Source organism: the organism of the source record quoted next, unplaced genomic scaffold, assembly GCF_019419815.1.
Source record: "Pyrus x bretschneideri cultivar Hongxiangsu unplaced genomic scaffold, Pyrus_bretschneideri_v1 Contig63, whole genome shotgun sequence".
Classification (NCBI taxonomy): domain Eukaryota; kingdom Viridiplantae; phylum Streptophyta; class Magnoliopsida; order Rosales; family Rosaceae; genus Pyrus; species Pyrus x bretschneideri.
This window is the reverse complement of record NW_025999802.1, coordinates 1384907-1403633: the sequence shown is the minus strand read 5'-3', so window position 1 is coordinate 1403633 and position 18727 is coordinate 1384907. Positions and strand designations below refer to the sequence as shown.

The 18727-nt window shown below is 45.0% G+C and overlaps 2 protein-coding genes across 2 annotated transcripts; one reads left to right on the top strand and one right to left on the bottom strand.

Moving 5' to 3' along the window:
• Positions 1-366: 366 nt before the first annotated feature.
• LOC125471991 (protein C2-DOMAIN ABA-RELATED 7-like) lies at positions 367-1317 on the bottom strand. The gene has a single exon (XM_048573008.1). The coding sequence runs from the start codon at positions 1069-1071 to the stop codon at positions 559-561; it is 513 nt and encodes a 170-aa protein (XP_048428965.1). The 5' UTR covers positions 1072-1317; the 3' UTR covers positions 367-558.
• Positions 1318-4713: 3396 nt separating this feature from the next.
• Positions 4714-6300, top strand: LOC103943038 (uncharacterized protein At4g22758-like). The gene is made up of 2 exons (XM_009353229.3): positions 4714-5561; positions 5844-6300. The coding sequence occupies exons 1-2, from the start codon at positions 5327-5329 to the stop codon at positions 6023-6025; spliced, it is 417 nt and encodes a 138-aa protein (XP_009351504.2). The 5' UTR covers positions 4714-5326; the 3' UTR covers positions 6026-6300.
• Positions 6301-18727: the final 12427 nt, after the last annotated feature.

The window sequence follows — 18727 nt, the reverse complement described above, 5'->3', positions numbered from 1 at the left end:
GGTCTAAATCAATTGCTTGTTGACGAAAAATAGTTAAAACATCCAAAAGCCGAACCAGCCTAGCTACATGGCTCAATTCACAATTCTTAACTAGTTAAATGTGAACCACACCGAATTAAAACAAATTGAACCAAACAAACCGTTGAATCTCTCATCATAAAACTTTTCATGTTGTAGCAGTTTGGCCTCATCATAAGCTTCTTAAAATTCATGCTAGACGTTTCAGAAACGTTTGAGCCATTGGAAAATTGTGATAATTGAGGCTAGAATTTGGTCCCTGCCAATAGATTTTCTTTGGTTTTTTTAGTTGGCAGCTTAAAAATTCAATGGAAAGTGCTCATATGGCTTAATAAAAGATTTGACCAGTTCCAAAATCCTTGTAACATTTTCCTTATTTGTCCACACAAAAAGATCTTGCAGAAACTCCAAAAGCGAACATTTCAAACAAACAAAAAAATTATTTTAGTTACATGATTCATATAATTTCACATTGAAGAGAATACATTAAACAAAGGGAAAACACAAGTTACACAAGAAAGCAAATAGATTATGTTGTACCTAGACTCCTGCTAAACCTTTGGAACCAGGAAGGTTGATCCACTCAATCTGCAGCACGATTTCGCCACACTCGACGTTTCGCAGTTTGAGAATCATGTCCTGAACAATCTTGCCATTTTCCCAAACGCAACAGCTCTCGGTGGAGAGGCAATTGGTCCTGTTGGGCTGAACTTTCTTGAGGGCGCAGCCCTTCGGGAGGGCGTCCGCGTCTAACCCCATCTTCAGACACTCGACGTAGGGTTTGATGTCTATGTCTGCATCCCCCATCTTGTCGTCCACGGTTAACGTGTCTTTGTCGTACACTTGTAGATGGATGGGTTCTTCCAAGTTGGTGATCGAAAGCGTCAGCTCCTCGTTCCACTCAGGGTTGCAGTTCCTTTTTATCACTTTTGTCTTCAGTTTCTGCGATCCCATGGTGACCGTCAGGTACGGATCACTCGTCTTGACGTCGCGGATGGCGAGGTTGACTCCTCGCTTGATCCGAAGCCTGAGAAGTCCGAGGATGTTGTTCATCGTAATTTATCGAAACAATAACGATAATAAATTTCTGGTTTTTCTAGTTCTGGATTAGAAGATATGTAGGAGGATGCATGGAATGGAAAAAATGTGGGCTGAGGAACTCAGGTATATAAAATGATAAGACGGTCACTTTTTGAAGGGCAAGGAAGTGGTGCAAATGTCAATAAGGCAACCATTCACAGAGAGACCACACAGCAACCGATCGCCACTCAATAGACTTTAGGGATGGAAGTGGTCCGCCGCCCTTGTCGCTTTGCCACCCCTAATTTATGTAAGGCGCTATTGGGTTTTGGATAGTACCGTGCTATGGTTTTGTGTACATTTGGGTTTGGATTGGCCCATCCACCTTTTCAATTGGATCACGGGCCTGGGTCGGCTCGGTTGGCGGGCAACAATGTAAGCTTAAAGGGATCACACCACCCTTCTCTAAGTTGCAGCTTTTTTATTAAGCAATAGAGTGGTTCGTTGTACACTCAAGTTTTGTTACAGTCACATATAAAATAAAGAAATATGTCATCAACAGAAAATTTTAAACTAAAAGGAAAGCCTTCATAATTACTACAAGGAGAATGGGTAATCGAAGAAAGTTGGGGTTTAGCCTGAAGAATAAAACCTTCATAATTATTATGAGTAGCTCATTATGGGGTTTAGTCTGAAGAAAGTAGGGGTTTCATAATAAAACTAATTGACAATATAGGGAGTACTCAATTATTTATAAACACATGCAATATCTCTCATTTCCCCATGTGAGATTCATACTTGCCACACATCTCACCCCTCCTTTAGTGTAGATATGTCTTTTAGAAAGCACTTCAAATGTCTATAAATATTTTTGTTAAAACTTTCGACATGCTTCCAAACGAAGAAACACTTAAAGAAAAAGCGTTAATAAGCAAAAAGTGCTATCTAAAAAAGGCATTTCTAATTGAGAATCTAATTTGCATGAAGAGGGTCCAAACTAGATTTCAAATGAATATATCCTTACTCTGATCAACTAACTTAATCTAGATAATGAAGATTCGAACTAGAGCGGAAAAAGGTTGGCTTCATTATACTCTGTGACGAGAGTCACGTGGAAATTGTTCAAGACGTGTGGAAAAAGTCGAGATGTTAATCCATGCATGCATTCTCTTCCTCAGAGGGACCACGTATACGGTATACTATTTACTAATTTACTATGTTGTATGCACATCTACGGTGCCTTCAAATTATCTTGTGGTGTGATGTCATTGTTTTAGCATCGTTGAGGAACATCTGATCAAATCCTTCATACCTCGTATCTATCCTACCTCAGTTACGTTTCAGATACGCATATATATATATATATATATTCTCAACTCAATGCAATTTTGTGGCATGATCTATGCTTTTACTTCCTTAATCCATGCATTCAAATGCACGCACTACCAATATGCATGGAATATGCTTTACTTGCTTTTGTGCTTACTCTACTTCAAAGGAATTCAGATCCTTTCTGGATCTCGTCGTCTAGGTCGAGAAATTTGAACCATTGAAGAGAAAGAGATTCAAATTCTTAATTTGTATGAGGTGGGCTAATGAGATAAGACTAATGAGGGCCTTATAATTTACAATGAATGGTCCAAATCTTCGAATCGATCAACTCCAACGACATCAATCAGGAGAAAGATCTCGATTCTTTCAAAAGGGACCCAAAAACTCTGAATTTTCATGGATCCTTTTTAGCTTTATGTCCTTTGGTCTGCCATGCACCATAGATCCCATATGCTATTAGTTGGAAAAAAGTGTGAGAAGAAAATTTTAAGCATCTACTTTTTGGCTGAGATGACTGGATTATGCTCTTGAAGTTTATATAATCCGAGTCCAATTTATTTATTTTGTTTATTGTCACGAGAGGAACATTAAAAAAAAAATACACCATTTACCAAAACATAGACACTGATAAAAAAGTTTATATAGTCATCAGACAATTATAAAGTACATAATCTCTCATCTCGGGTAATTGAATGTGTTTTTAATTTTTCGATCTCTACCTTTAATATTAGACTCAACAGTGGATTACTCTAAATTATTGATCACCAAGTGACCAGAAACGAAGATTTTGTACCCCTAAATTTCACTCTAAAACAAATGCCACTTGATCATGTTAAGTCTTTATTTAGTTGGGGTCTAAACAGATTATGCTTCTTTTTTTATTAACAATGTGGCTTAAGCCCGAAAGAAAAGAAAATATTACACAAAAATATCATCCGGCCACAAAACTCAACTATATTTACAACTAGCAATCGACGATTAGGAAAAACTTCTAAAAAAATACTGAACTCAAATTGCATAACAAACCAAAACAAGTTAAATCATCAACAACAATAAAAAAAATAATCCCAAAAACAACTTTAATGTAAAACAGCAGCGACAGAATCCGATTCACAATAACTAAATTTACTGTATAGAATCTTACCTCGACCAATATTAGCACAAAAGCGAGAGACCCATGGCCCGACAAGATTATGCTTTTTATGTCAGAGGTTACAGCCCGTCCCACCAAATGTCCCAAACAAATTAGTATTAAACACAACAAATCAGCATCTCTCTTTCTCGCTTACCAATCAAGGCACGCTTGGCGGGTTTTCCGTATATTGAATAAGAGAATATCCTTTTTATACCAGAAAACGGGAAAGCGGCAAGAAAGCATGCAATTTTCCTATACAAATACCAGATCCAAGAATTTCACTCTAATTACAACACCCAAACGCAATTTTTATTTTAAGGGATTAAACTGATTCTCCTAACCAAGTGGAGTGAAAAGCAGTGTTGGTTCAACGTAGTATAAATATCGCCATATGAATTTATGAAAATATCCTGATATATCAATATCAATTCGTCGTAAAGTGGATTATCGATTCCTTAATTTTAGTCAAAATTAAAGAAACATTATTCAAAAAAATTCAAAATTTGAAATGGGTTGTGACCAATTTTTTAAAATGAATTGATAAATGTTGTTGATATTTAATAATATTTTTATATCTCACCCATATGAGATAACATATAGGATAAATATCAATTTACTATTCTCAAGTTTCGTGGTTTTCAACATTTGGTACATGAAGTTTTTTTTCATCTCAGAGTCATACCTAAAGTGTTAATTTTGGGACAATCTCATACATCCGTTAGTTTTGGACTCCTTAACAGCTAGACTAGCGGATGTAAGAGATTGTCCCAAAATTAACACTTTAGGTATGAATCTGGAATGAAAAAAACTTTGTGTACCAAATGTTGAAAATCACAAAATTTGAAGGTAGTAAACTAATTTTTACCTTAAAATTTGGGAAGTGTTATTAGCACTTCAAAAATCTCATTCTACACTCCTCACAAATGTATTTTTCTTTTTCAATATAAAAAGTTTAAAGTGTAAAATAAAATTTTTGAAATACTAATAACAACTCTCTAAAATTTATATTTCACCTCCTTTTACTATCGATCTCGAAGGGAATATACTTTTACTAATTAACAGCAGGGAAAAACTGACAGGTACGAAGACGCGCCAACCAGAAGTGAAGGAGGAAGCGGTAAATCAGGGGAAGTCGGTGGCAGTGAAATTTACCCCAACCGGCCCAAACATTTCCAGAACGAAATAAGCAATATAAAAGCAGGGGCTCCTCTCCCTATAATTTCATCGCAAAAATCTCGAAAGAGAGGATTTGATTCGAGAGAGAGAGCCGCCTCCGTTCCCAAGGAAACCCTAACCCTAAATTCCCAATTTTCTTCCCTTTCGATCGGATTTCCTGTTTCCGTTCCGATTGATCCTCTCCAGAAACTCACGGTATTCCTCCCTTTCACAAAATTTCATCACGATTCGAAGCAAGCAAGTTGTTGATGGTGGAAATCTTAAGCGGCAGTAATTTCATGCGCTCCCTGAAACAATCAAGGGCGAGCGCTATCCTCCCGATCTCCGCCGCGTCCGCATTCGCTTTCGGCTCCTGCAAGGAAGGCTGGTACTACCGCTGCCTCGGCGTCGACCCGTAAATCTACGTCAGAGCTCTCTCTCCCTCTATCTTCCTCTTTCTCATGGTCCGTTTTTTATCATCGCACCCGGATTTTCACTAATCGTCGCCGCCGTCCGTCGATTTTTTGATTATTTTGTTGAATTGAATCAGTAACTGGTTGGGAAAGAGGGAACTCTGAAAAGAAAAAAAAACAAATTTAGATTTTCTGTTGGCTGGCTTTTTGCTGTTCGATTGATTGATTTGATTTTGATTACGAAACAACGAAGATGTTGCTGTACAAGCAGAAGAAGAACCAGAGCACCGCCAAGGGCAACAGGCTCTTGATCAGCATCACTGTGCTCGGCAGTGCCGGCCCGATCCGCTTTGTTGTCAACGAGCAGGAGCTCATCGCCGCCGTCATGGACACCGCATTAAAATCCTATGCGCGTGAGGGCCGCTTCCCGGTTCTCGGCTCCGATCTCAATGACTTCCTGCTCTATTGCCCCGCCGTAGGACCTGAAGGTAATTAACCCTAACCAATCCTTAATCACTTTTGAATTCACCAATCTAATCACTTAAAAATCCGTGTTCTTGATTCATGTCAACCGAATTTTAAGAATTGAATCTTACCCTTTATTTCTTACCAATCCAATTTCAAAACCCGTATCGCAGTATTGACATAAATTTATGAAATTGAAGAGTATAAGGCTGTTCTTAGTTGAAATTGGTTCTGTTTTTATGCGTTCTTTTTCAATGTGATTCTCTGAGATTGAATTCTGGTCGCGTTTGTAAATTTGATTGTAGCTCTGAGCCTGTGGGACACAATCGGAGCGCAAGGAGCTCGTAACTTTATGCTGTGCAAGAAGCCTCAGCCAGTGAAGATGGAGAAGGATGAGATACCAGCAGCTGCAATTACTCGCAAGGGTAGTGGGAGCTGGAAGGCATGGATCAATAAGTCCCTCAATCTCAAGGTCTCTTCCCATTAAATTAATTTCTCAGTTAACGGGGAAAAAAGGAGAGCAATTTGTGGTTTGTCTAGCTTTTGTTTGAGTTATTTGGTGTCTTTGTTCATTAGTTGCAGAGTCATCGTTTCGGGCTGAACCCTGTTTTTTTCCCATCAAGTTTTTGTTTTTGGAATAAATTACAGATTGGTTGTAATGCTTTGTTTCTTTCAATTCCTTCAGTGTGCATTAGAGGAACTTGCACTGTAACTTTGACTCGGTTCGGTTGCATTAATCAATGGTAGTTCTTTTTTTCGTGACATAATGCATTCAAGGTGGCAATTAAGTAGGTAGGCTTGATGTTGCTGTTAAGCTGTCGTTTCTTTGTTCTTCTTGCAAGTTCACAAACCTATCACCTTCATGTGATGATATTCGGTACGACTGGCTGGCTAGAACGGCTTTGACACCTAGGAGAGATTTTTCAGTATCATCGTCACACAAGATTGTATACCACATTACGTTATATAAATTGTAGGATATGTGTGTTAAAAAAATTAATAATTTAAAAAATAAAATTTTCCACCATTTACATAAAAACACGTGATGTACTATCTGTGTTCTCATCACAACTAAAAATTTCCCGACACCTAGTGTGTGGATGGGGTTTGCCTCATTAGGTGGCACTCATCCATTGACTGGGAGGGTGTGTGGGGCCGGTTAAGATTAAAATGCAAAGGTGTAGAGAGCATATTTTTTTAAGCATTTCAAAACAATTTTGGGGGAATAAATTGTTAAGGTTATGCTACCACAGCCATCATACGATAATTGATGCATGTGAAAGCTGCTGAATTATGGGCATGTGGGGAGGATTTAGTGACTGCAGAGTATCAACTCGATTGAAAGTTGAAACAGCTTTACCGCCGAGTTTGAAGTTAAGCCGGTTTCTCATTCTCCACTCCAGGCATATGCGAATTATGCTATTTCTCATTCTTTTTCTTGAAAACTATATTATTATTCAGTATACGGCATATATCGGATCAATGAATGAAAAGTCTTTTTTATTTTCCAAGAATAGAAACAATGAATGAAAAGTTAAACGTAGGGCAAAAAATTCAACAGGTTAGGCCCAAAGAGGTGTATAGCAGACGATAGACTACATAAAAGTGTGATAAGAATAGAAGCAATGAACGAAAAGTTAAATGTATGGCAGAAGTTGAACGTAGGGCAAAAAATTCAACGGGTCAGCCCAAGGAGGTGTATAACAAACAACAGACTACACAGCAGTGTGACAAGAATATAAACAATGACTGAAAAGTTAAATGTACGACAGAAGTTGAATGTAGGACAACAAAATCAACGGGTCAGGCCCAAGGAGGTGTATAGCAGACAATAGACTACACAACAATGTGGCAAGAATATAAACAATGCATGAAAAGTTAAATGTACGACAGAAGTTGAATGTAGGACAACAAAATCAACGGGTCAGGGCCAAGGAGGTGTATAGCAAACAACAAATTACACAGTAGTGTGACAAGAAAAGAAACAATGAATGAAAAGTTAAATGTACAACATAAGTTGAATGTAGGACAAAAAAATCAACAGATTAGGCCCAAGAAGGTGTATAGCAAACAACAAACTACACAACAGTGTGACACTTCTTACCAACCAAACATTGTCGTTAAACTCTCAGCGAAGGTAAAAAGGCCTCGTGCTTTTTTGTTGAAGGCGACTACGGCTTCCGCGCAATTCTCTAAACAGTTGAAGAAAACAGACGAAAAAGGGCGGCGCGAATCTTCCACTGAATTCGATACAGAGCTAGGACAAATTGGTTGGGAAGTTCCATGAGCAATTTTACTCATCTTGTTCAGGTTGATCATCCGAACTTGATCGAACAACTTTCCAGTGGGACTTTTACATGTTTACATAGAGATGTACCCGACTAGACTAAAACGTTAATAAACACATTCCACCAAGTACCTTCTCAATTTTCTGTTCTCACACCACATAATCAGTTACAACAAGAACCAAATTTTATCTCAGTAAGTAAGGTCTTCGGTTTGAATCCTAAAATGTCATTGCTCTTGTTTTTGCGCCAAATCTTCTATTAGTTTCAAGTATTCTATATTTTCTTATAATCTCTTATAAAGTCTTCCTAAGCCTTCTTTTACACCACGTGATCGGTTACATAATATAATTTCCCCACCATACCATTGATACTAGAAGCATCATTTATATTTGTCATGATGTATTTCAATAGAGTATGATTTTTTCCCTTTCTAGTCCCTTCCTCTTCCCTCTCCTTCTCTAACATTTTACTTTTTGTTTTTTGTCTCTATATCAATATAAGATGCTGATGAATGATTTAATCGTAACTATTTAAATAACAGGAACCGAAAAAATGAGAAAGAAATTAAGAGAAAAGAGAATCATTGACAACTTATATGACCACAAAATAAAGGAGCTCTCACATTTTTCCGATCTGATAGCAACAATCATCTCTCATAGTCCCTATCCTAAATTTGTGGAACATTTGTCAAACTGAGCACCACTGGCAGGCACATGTGCGTGTTGTGTCCATGACGGTACATGTTTATCGTACAATTTCCTTATCCTATCAATTTTAAAAGCCACGAACCTCTGTTCCTTTATCGGGCATCTGGGTCCAGAATTTTCTGTCTGCTTTCACTCTTCCAGACTGTTGACCCTAATAATTACAAAACCTACGTGGCGCGCAGGCCGAGTAACTAGTAAGCTAACTACGTCCTTCGGTTGAATGCGGGGCGTGCCAACTCGTCGGCCGAGCTCGGCCGAGGAGTACAATTTGTTGATGTCGCTTGGAGCGCGTCGTTGACTTCTGTATCTTGCGATTGCGACCGAGGAAGGAACGCTCTCGGTCTCTGAGTTCTACAGCCTGAAGACAAGGCTGCTAATTCTGCGGAGTTCAATAATCGTCGGAGCCCGATTCGGTCACCGTGATTATATTCGTGAGAGTATAAGCACGTCGAATCGAGACCAAGGTGTATGGGCACAAGTACTCGAACGTGATGTATGTCTTGATGGTAAACGTAGTTCGGCCGTCGGAATGCCGAACCCTGAAACCTACTTGCGAGTATCCAATCATAAAACCACTCGGCGTCCTGTACGCCGAGCAATGTGATTCGTAACACCTAACTATGCCGAGAAAGCTTAGCAAGGTGACCTCTGCCAACAAAGGTTCGAAAACCTTTCTCGACCGAGACTTGGATAGATAATCGGTCGACCTCGACGCAGTGCTGTTTATCCAAACTGAAGGTGCTTCTCGGTCGGCTGATTCTGCGGCAGCAGTGCTGTTTATCCAAACTGAAGGTGCTCGCCGGGCGCTTCCACAGTGCTGTTTATCCAAACTGAAGGTGTGTCGGCAGGAAAAGAAAAGGAAAAATCTCAAGGTGTTTGAGAGGTTTTGCGCAGGGCAATTGTATGCTGATTGTGAAGGTCCTTTTTCTGTTGCATGATTTCTTGTATTTATAGTCCCCCATTCCCTGAATCTGACTCCGATTTGGATCGGGAGTCCTTTTCCCAATTCGCCTCTTCCTCGAACAATCCTACTCCTACTGGGATTCTGAATTTTCCTTCTTTTCGGGACTTCATTCCTTGCTGGTCGAGAATCCTAATTGCATCAGGATTTCCTCGACCTTTCTATTTATCCGGATTACCTCTGATGGGATTTGGCCGACCCTGCCAGCTGGCCCGGGCCTTATTATTCGGCCCATAGTATTTATCATCTCCTTGGGCCGAGCACATCCTGCTGCTCGGCCCAGCAATAATATTTCGGGCCCAAACATTGCCCCCTCGCTTCTGAGGTCGCCGACTGTTAGCTCTTGGTCGGGCCTCGACCTTGAAGAAGCGAAAACGTTTATTGCTTTTTTGAACTTAATGACCGTTATTCCTGCGCATTTATGAAGCATGATTGCACTTTTCTTGCTGCCCCCAAAGCGTGGCCACGTGTCGATTCTCCGCCGCTCTTAAAACTTTCAATCGTGGGCCTCGAAACCGTGCGCTAACTGAAACGTCTCATCCTTATTAATGCCTTAAAACTGGCGTCGCACGCAATCGTGCGTCCTGGATTTTCGACTCCTCGATCCCTCTTCGCAGTTTCCCAAAATATCCGAAATGATTGAGCCTTTCCCGGTTAAATTTCCCCCCAATTTGAACCAGTGCCTTTTGAATCCCAGACGTTTGATATTCATCCTGAAAGGCCTATAAATACCCATATTTCTGCCATTTGCCTTTTACGCTTTCAGAAATTCTAAAATCTCAAATTCCTCATCCTTGTTCGTTCAAATCAAACCTTCCAGTTCTTCTGCAATACCTTCTTTTTCCAGAAACATCTCTTCTCCACAAATGGCCTCCTTCATTTCAAAGTTCTCTGATGAGATCAACAAGTGCAAGGATTTCGTTGACCGGAGCGCCGTCAAGACGCTACGATTTGAAGAAGACATGGCCACGACCCACCAAATTCTGGGTCCACTTTTCAGAGACACAGTGCCGTCGTCTGTCACTAACCTGCTCAAGGAACAATGCCTAACACCCCTGCTGCAGGGGTTCGACTGGTCGAAATGGACTCTGGCGCGGCCTCAGGGAGCCTGGCCGTCGACTACTGCGGCTTGGGCTGCCTGGGTCGACCGGATGAGCACATTCTTTTCCAAGGAATGGAAGGCTTTAGGTATTTATGATGCCATCATCCTGTCGACCATGGAGGTCGCCATGGATAAGGAGCTGCTTATGGCGGCCCTGAGTCTATGGTGTTCGGCCACCAACACCATGATCCTGCCTTTCGGCCCACTCGACCCCACAATCCTTGACGTCTCGGCCATCCTTGGGACTTCCCCGACCGGCCTTCCTATTGACGCCGCCCTTTCCGGATACCCTTCTCCTCTCGACTTGAAGGCACTATTCGACGAAAGGGCCGTCGAGACGCTAAGCCGGGACGACCGGGAGCCCTCAAGGGAAGAAGTTCAGAAGCTGCACAAGAATTTCTTCAACTACAACACGCTCATTCTTCACTTCGCCGGCCGAGGCGAAGAAGGTCTTAGGAAGGGAGAGCACGAGGCCTTCCTCTTCTACTGGTACAACAAATTCATCTGTTGTACCAGGTCAAATAAATGCCTGGTGGAGAATATGCCGGTGGCCCAGGCACTGGCTAATGGTCGCTTGCTGGCGCTCAGTCCAGCCATACTCGCCAACCTCTACCGCTGCCTGGCCGAGGCGACCATTGGCAAGATTGACCCGCACCAGAACGGACCCCTCTGGGTGTTCCAACTCTGGTTGCAGGTCTACTTCTCCACCCTTCGACCGGAGGTTCCTGCCTTCCAGCGAACGGCCGCCCTCGGCCTTCAACTGGCCTCTCGACCAGCGCCACCTCACCGGGCAGCCGAGGTTTTCAAACACTTCCTCAGCCTCGACGTCCTCTCGGATGACGAGTTCTTGGTGTGCCGGCGCCAGGAGTACCCATCCTCGCTTAGACTCCCTACGGCAGCATGGGCCGAGTCTGAGGATGCGGGCATCCGCCAGCGCTGGGGGTCGTTTGTCTTGGCTCGCGACCTTCCTCTTGGTTGCGATGCTCGCCGAGCCAGCTGGGAGGTTTATCACCCTCATTTTCTCGCCCGGCAGCTCGGCTATCTTCAAGGCTGTCCAGTCCCCCTGCTCGCCTCTCGGTCGCTCCTAAGTCGGGGACGTCTTACTGGTTCCTCTGAAAGGGAATGCAAGACGTCAGACCAGGAGTTCCAGGAGAAGTGCAGGAAATTTCGGCTTCGGCCGACGGTTCCTGAGTCTTTGGGAACTGACACCTTCGGGGATTGGTGGGAGGAATATACCGGAGACTTCTTCGGCGCCCCGGCCGAAGATCTGGTAAAGAAAATCTTCGGCGATCGGCCCAGATCAGCATCCTCGACTCACCCTAAGGAGTCGGCCCAAGGTAGTATTTCCGTTTCTTTCCTCCTTTTGTTTTATTTCTCGTCCCTGTTATTAATTACTTTGCTCCAGGGGGTCGTGGGTCGAAGGCGGTCGAAGTAGTCGCTGCGGTGCCAAAGGCGAAGAAGCTAGTGCCCAAGAAGGCAATCCTTGTCACCGAGCGAACGGTGCCTTCCAAGCGCCCCCACCGAGAGGCCGAGCCTGCGGAGGAGACCCCTCGCCCTTCTAAACGTGTCAAGAAATTGGCGAAGAAGGGCGACCGGGAAATTCATGTCGTTCCCAGTGATACTACTGGGACGCCTGCTCCCGCCGGCTCTCCATCTGTGCCGGCAGCCGCGGCCTCCCCAACCTCGAATCCTCCAGCCGTTTCCCCGGCAGATCCAAACGCCGCACCCGCTCTAGCTTCGGAGTCGGTCGTGGCACCTGAGGCACCCTTGTCTCCAACGGTCGTTTTGGAGGTATAATTCTGTTTTCACTTGCTTCCTTAGGTTTCTGATCGTAATGCTAACTGTTCTCTTTTTGTTCAGGATGTCGAGAGCGAGAGTGACGAAGTCCCGCTGCAACGCCGCCGTCGACCAGTCAACTCTCCTCCCGTCCATCCTCCTCCTGTAGTCGAGGTGACCGCTCGACCACGTCCTACTGCGGCGGAACGTGGCAAGAGACCCATGGTCGATCCTGAGGCCACGGCTGAGTCACCGATCCACCCGCAGGACGAAGACCCTCCCATTCCTCCACAGGAAGTCTCTTCGGCCTTTGTAAGTATTGTTTCTTTTGTGTTTTGAGTTTTTTTTTTTGTGACATTGTTTTTGAAAAGATATTAAATGTCAGGTGCCTGAACATTCATTTCACCGGCAATTTTACGCGCCGAGGGGCGTTGTCTATATTTCCTGGCCGCCGTCGTGGCCATCAAATGTAGATAACCTCCATCGGCCGCGTGAATTGCGTAGCGGTCTAAGGCACTGGGCTCGGCCATTAAGCTCCCTGGGTTCGAGCAATGACCCAGAGGGCATGGCCGAAGTCTCCTCTCAGCAGGTCTAAAACAATCCCCTTTTTCTTTATGCACTATATCACGCCTTACTTTCCCTCACATTTTCCTTTTATGCGCACAGCCATCGTGGGAAGTGGAACTTGACGCTCTGCTTCAAAGCACGACCGGGGAGGTCGGCTCCTCTGCAGCTCCGGCCGAATCGGCAGGAGACACGCCCGCCGAAGTCTTCGTGAAGCTGCACGAAGTCCTATCTCTGACTGCTTCCCAAGCTCTCCGGTGCAAGGGCCTTGACTCTGTTGGGGAGTGTCTTAATGACCTTGCCAGCGGTGGTCACCTGAGCCCGGAGGGCATCTCTTTCCTGACCGACCTCCTGGAGCGGACTCGGCAACACTTTCTTATCTTTGAGCGTGCCCTACAGGCCGAGGACGATTTGAAGGTGGCCAAGGTTGCGCATGAGGCTGGCCGAGTAGAGATGGAGGCTTTCAAAGCAAAGAAAGCAAAGCTGACCGAGTTTGATCTCCAGATCTCTGACCTCCAGCGTCAGATTTCTGACCTTCAACGTCAAAGGTCGGCTGCTGCTTCCGAGCTTGAGAAGGATTTCGAGGCTAACAAGTCTCGGCTGACGGCCTTCGCTGCCGGCGCACGGCGTATCCAGCAACTGCAGTGCAACAAGAAAACGCGGCAGGCTGAGATAATTTTGAGCGAGGCGAAGTGGCTGGAGCTGAAAGCTGCCCTTGAGACTTACCTCCCCTCGACCCCTTAGGAGTTCATCATTGCATTTGTACTTGTAATGATTTTCTGTTATCAATACAATGGTCGTTTTGCTATACAATGGTCGTCTTGCTCTCAATACAATGGTCTTACTCTTGCATTTCCCATGTAATTGGATAGTACTTCTTTAAAAACTTTCCATTAATCGGTAATTTGTGAACTGAACCCGTCCGATCTCTTAGATGATATGCCCCCTTGCCGAGGACTTTGTGAACGATGAATGGCCCTTCCCAATTTGGCGACCACTTGCCAAATCTGGGGTCTTTTATTCCAACAGGCAACACAGTTTGCCAAACCAGTTCTCCCTCGCCGAACGTTTTTTGTCTTACACGCTGATTATATGCTCGCTCGGCAATTTTCTTTTGTGCTATCAACAAGTTACCCGCGTCGATTCGACTTTCTTCCAAGTCTTCTAACTCTTGTCGCATCGCTTGACTATATTCAATACTGCACAAATCATTCTGCTCAATTACTCGCAACGAGCTTATACTCAATTCGACTGGTAACATAGCGTCGTGTCCATAAGTCAACGCGTAGGGAGTGGTTCCAGTAGCCGACCGGGGTGAAGTTCGGTATGCCCATAATGCTTCATTTAACTTCAAATGCCACAACCCTGGTTTCTCTTTTACCATTTTTTCAAGGATGCCGATCAACACTTTATTGCTTGCCTCGGCCTGCCCGTTTGCCTGTGGGTAATACGGCGTAGATTGCTCCAGTCGGATATTCAAACTTGCCGCGTATTCCCTAAACCTATCGGCCGTAAATATAGTGCCATTATCAGTTATGATCGTTTCTGGCACGCCGAATCTGGTCACAATATTCTCTTCTACGAAGTTGCATACTTCTTTAGCAGTTAATTCGGCGTATGACCTTGCCTCGACCCACTTAGTGAAATAGTCAGTTGCTACCATTATCCACGCGTGTTTCGCTGCCCCTGATGATGGCGTGATTTTGCCAATTACGTCCATTGCCCAACCCCTGAACGGCCAAGGTTTAGTGACCGAGTGTAGTAATTCGGCCGGGGCTCTCTGTACAGGTCCATGAATTTGGCATGGGACGCATCTCCGTGCATATTCGATACAATCTTTTAATATATTGGGCCAGAAATAACCGTGTCGTCGGAGCAACCAACGCATCTTTCGTCCGGACTGATGTGCCCCACAAATTCCTTCATGTACCTCGGCCATTACTTGGGTGGCCTCTTGTGGGCCGAGGCACAATAGTAGTAACCCGTCCTCGCCCTTGCGGTATAACTCATTTTGGTACGACACGTAATTCGTGGCGTGGACCTTCGTTCTTCGGTCATGTTTCCCATTGGGGTTATCGAGGTATCGTAACATCGTCCTTCTCCAATCATCTGGTTCTACTTCGACGGCACATATTTCCACGGGATCTCCTCGTTCTAGTAAGGATGGGAGAGACATTACCCTTGTGCGTATTACGTGTGCGCGCTGGAGAGTTTGCCGATTAATCAAGGCTGAGTATGAGCGCAGACTTGTGACTGCAATTCGGCCTAGCTTGCCCCCCTTGAGTTGTGCTCCGGAGGCGATCTGGGCGAGTTCGTCGGCGTCTGTGTTGTGGATGCGTGAAATGTGTTCAAATGTGATCCGTTCGAACGACTCGGCCAGGTAGGTGGCGACCATGTGATAGGGCGCTAAAGTACAACTCATGCAACGAAACAGGCCGTTTATCTGGTTAATCACAAGTTCGGAATCACCGAGGACGAGAACGCGGGAGGCCCGTAGATCGTGTAAAACGTGGAGGCCGATAATGAGGGCTTCATATTCGGCCTGATTATTGGTGCAGCTGAAATCTAACTTGAGGGAAAAATACCATCGGCAGTGGTCAGGCGATTGAATTGCAATTCCCACACCCGCCGAGGTCGAAGTGCTGGAACCATCAAAATACATAGTCCAATGACTATCGCGCGTGGTGATGAAACCGATATCGACGTTGTCTCCCTCAGAACCATAAGGAGAAGGGTGTTGGGCCAAGAAATCGGCGAGAGCTTGCCCCTTGACGGCCTTTTGGGGTACATACTGAAGGCTGAACTCGGATAACGCGAGCGTCCATTTCCCGATTCGGCCTTTGACAATAGGCCGAGTGAGCATGTATCGAATTACGTCTGTTTGGGCGATGACCTGCGTTACTGATGGGAGCATGTAATGCCGAAGCTTGGACGCAGCAAAAAACAAAGCTAAGCACAGTTTTTCGACAGGGGAGTAATTGAGCTCTGGTGAATTCAGATTTCGGCTAAGATAAAAGATCGCTTGTTCACGCCCTCCATTGTTGTCTTGAGCGAGGAGACAACCAATGGATTCAGTAGCTGCCGAAATGTATAATTTCAAGGGTTTGTTGCGACATGGTGGAACGAGCACGGGTGGGGTTGAAAGAGCCACCTTGATTTGCGTAAATGCCATTTGATGTTCTTCGCGCCATTCAAATTTGTCGGTATCCTTAAGTTTCAAGAGCGTAGAGAATGCCTTCATCTTACCCGCCGAATTGGCGATGAAGCGACGGAGGAAATTTATCTGCCCGAGTAACGACTGGAGCTGCTTCTTTGTCGTTGGTGGTGGGGCGCTAATGATGGCGCGAGCTTTATTTTCGTCGACTTCGATACCGCGGTGGTGCACTAAAAATCCTAGGAAATTACCGGCCGAAACACCGAAAGCACACTTGGCCGGGTTCATCTTGAGGTTGTTCTTGCGCATGCGAAGGAACGCTTGCCTCAGGTCGTCCAGATGTGTTTGACGACGTTTGGATTTCACGACCACATCATCGATATAAACTTCGACGATTGTACCGATTAAGTCGTGGAAGATCATATTCATGGCTCGTTGGTATGTGGCGCCGGCATTCTTGAGGCCGAAAGGCATGACGACCCATTCATAAGTACCAAGTGCCCCCGGGCATCGGAAAGCCGTCTTGTGGACGTCAGCTTCGGCGATGAAAATCTGGTTATAACCCGCATGACCGTCCATAAAAGAGAGCAGTTCATGATTAGCTGCGGCATCAATTAATAAATCTGAAATCGGCATTGTATACTCGTCCTTGGGAGTAGCCAGATTTAGATTACGGAAATCGATGCAAATGCGAAGGGCACCGCTTTTCTTTAACACGGGGACGATATTGGCCAATCATTCGACATACCGTGCGGTCCTAATAAATCCGGCTTTCAGAAGCCGAACTAATTCTTCCTTAATGCCGAGCTGTACTTCGTTCGAAAATCGTCGAGGAGGCTGTCGAAAAGGTTTACACCCCTCCTTGATGCGTAGCTCATGCTCTACAAGGTTTCGGTCGAGGCCGGGCATTTCATGATAGCTCCACGCAAAGCAATCTTTAAATTCGTGGAGTAACTTCCGTAGTTCGACCTTCATGGACGGTGGGAATAACGCGCTAATAAACAATGTTCGAGGATCCTCGGCCGTGCCTACGTTAACTTCCTCCAACGGGTCCTTGACTTGAGGCCGATGGTCTTCGAGTTCGGCCGGCGCAGCCTGAACTTTATCGAAAGATAGAACGGGGCCGTTATCTGCTTCGGCCAGAAATTCGATTAAATTGACGCCCGAGTGCGGTTGCTTGGTAATGGCGTACCAATGGGCCAGCAGACGTTCCATTGTAGATGAAACCGCGGCCTGACGCCTTTCTTGCGTGGTGTGCTCAATCATCGGCGTTGGTGACTAGATCTGCCAAGCCAAGTCTCGCCGAATCCTGTTGGACAGTCTCGGCGCCGACCTCAATTACTTTCTGTACCGAAATTCTCGTCGGCCGCCCATCCTCGTTAAGGCCTTGGAGGGTGATGTAGCCGACGTGATCATCGTAATAGCGAGCCTGAATCATGTTGGTTTCAAATGGCTGGTTATCGGCTGGGTGGACCACGACCGATTTGCCATCCCAAAAGATGAGGACTTGGTAGAGTGATGACGGAATGCAACTGGTTTGGTGGATCCAGTCGCGACCAAGTAATGCGTTATAATCGGTCTTGGAATCAATGACAAAGAAAGCTGTCATATGTTGACGACCGGCAATGCTAACTTCCAACGGAAGTACGCCTTTGGTCTGAGACTTGTCACCGACGAAGCTGCTCATAGTAATCCCTGACGGAATGAGTTCACTATCAGAACGGCGTAAAGCCTTCATGACGGAGATTGGCATAATGTTGACTGTGGCACCGCAGTCGACGAACACCTTAGAAATGGGGAATCCTTCGATATGAGCCGTGACATACAACGGCTTCAGGTGTTGGAGATTAACCGAAGGGGAGCGGGGAAATAGCTCGGCCAAAGCTGCCGTAAGGTTGTCCCCGCTTCGGTTTTCTCTATCGTCGTCGTTTGCGACGAAGTCTACTTGCGTTGCTTCCTCGGTAACTACGTCCCCGTCCAAGAAATTCGACTGGTGGGTACCTGGCTGGAATTCGGCTGGTAGGACGTGGACCATACTGATCTCCATATGTTCGAGGACCGAGGGACCCATTGGCTCGTGGTCATCGTCGTCTGCAGAACTAGCCTCAGTAGTAGTTGGCGGAACATCCTGAATTAAACTTTTGAGTTCTTCGGTAAGAGCCGGTATCTGAGAAGTAGGAACCAAATCGAATGTGGGTGGGCGATTTCCTTCGACAATGTTGACTGCCGAAGATTCATGTTGATCCTTGGTTACACGGGCTCGTTCTTCATAGGCAATACGGGCGTTCCTCGTGTCTAGATACGTATCCAACCGTGCTATCCGTTGTTCCTCGTCGGCCGTGAGGCCGAAAAGCGATACAGCCGAGAAAACTTCGAAATGATAACGTAAATGCTGGAGGTCTTCAAGCGAGAAGGGTAATTCGGCGGTGTCGATATCTGTATAAGGATCGACCTCAAAACCCAGGACCCGAGCCTCCCGTATATGTTGAAACCGAGCTTTAATGGCTGGATCAGAAGTTTTCTGGATAATTTGCTCGGCATCGGGACAAGTCAGCGCTAAGTCGAGGGCTTCCTGACATGCCTTGGGGAGTCCGTACAAATCATTTGCGGAGTATTTCTTAGGAAATTCTCGCATGT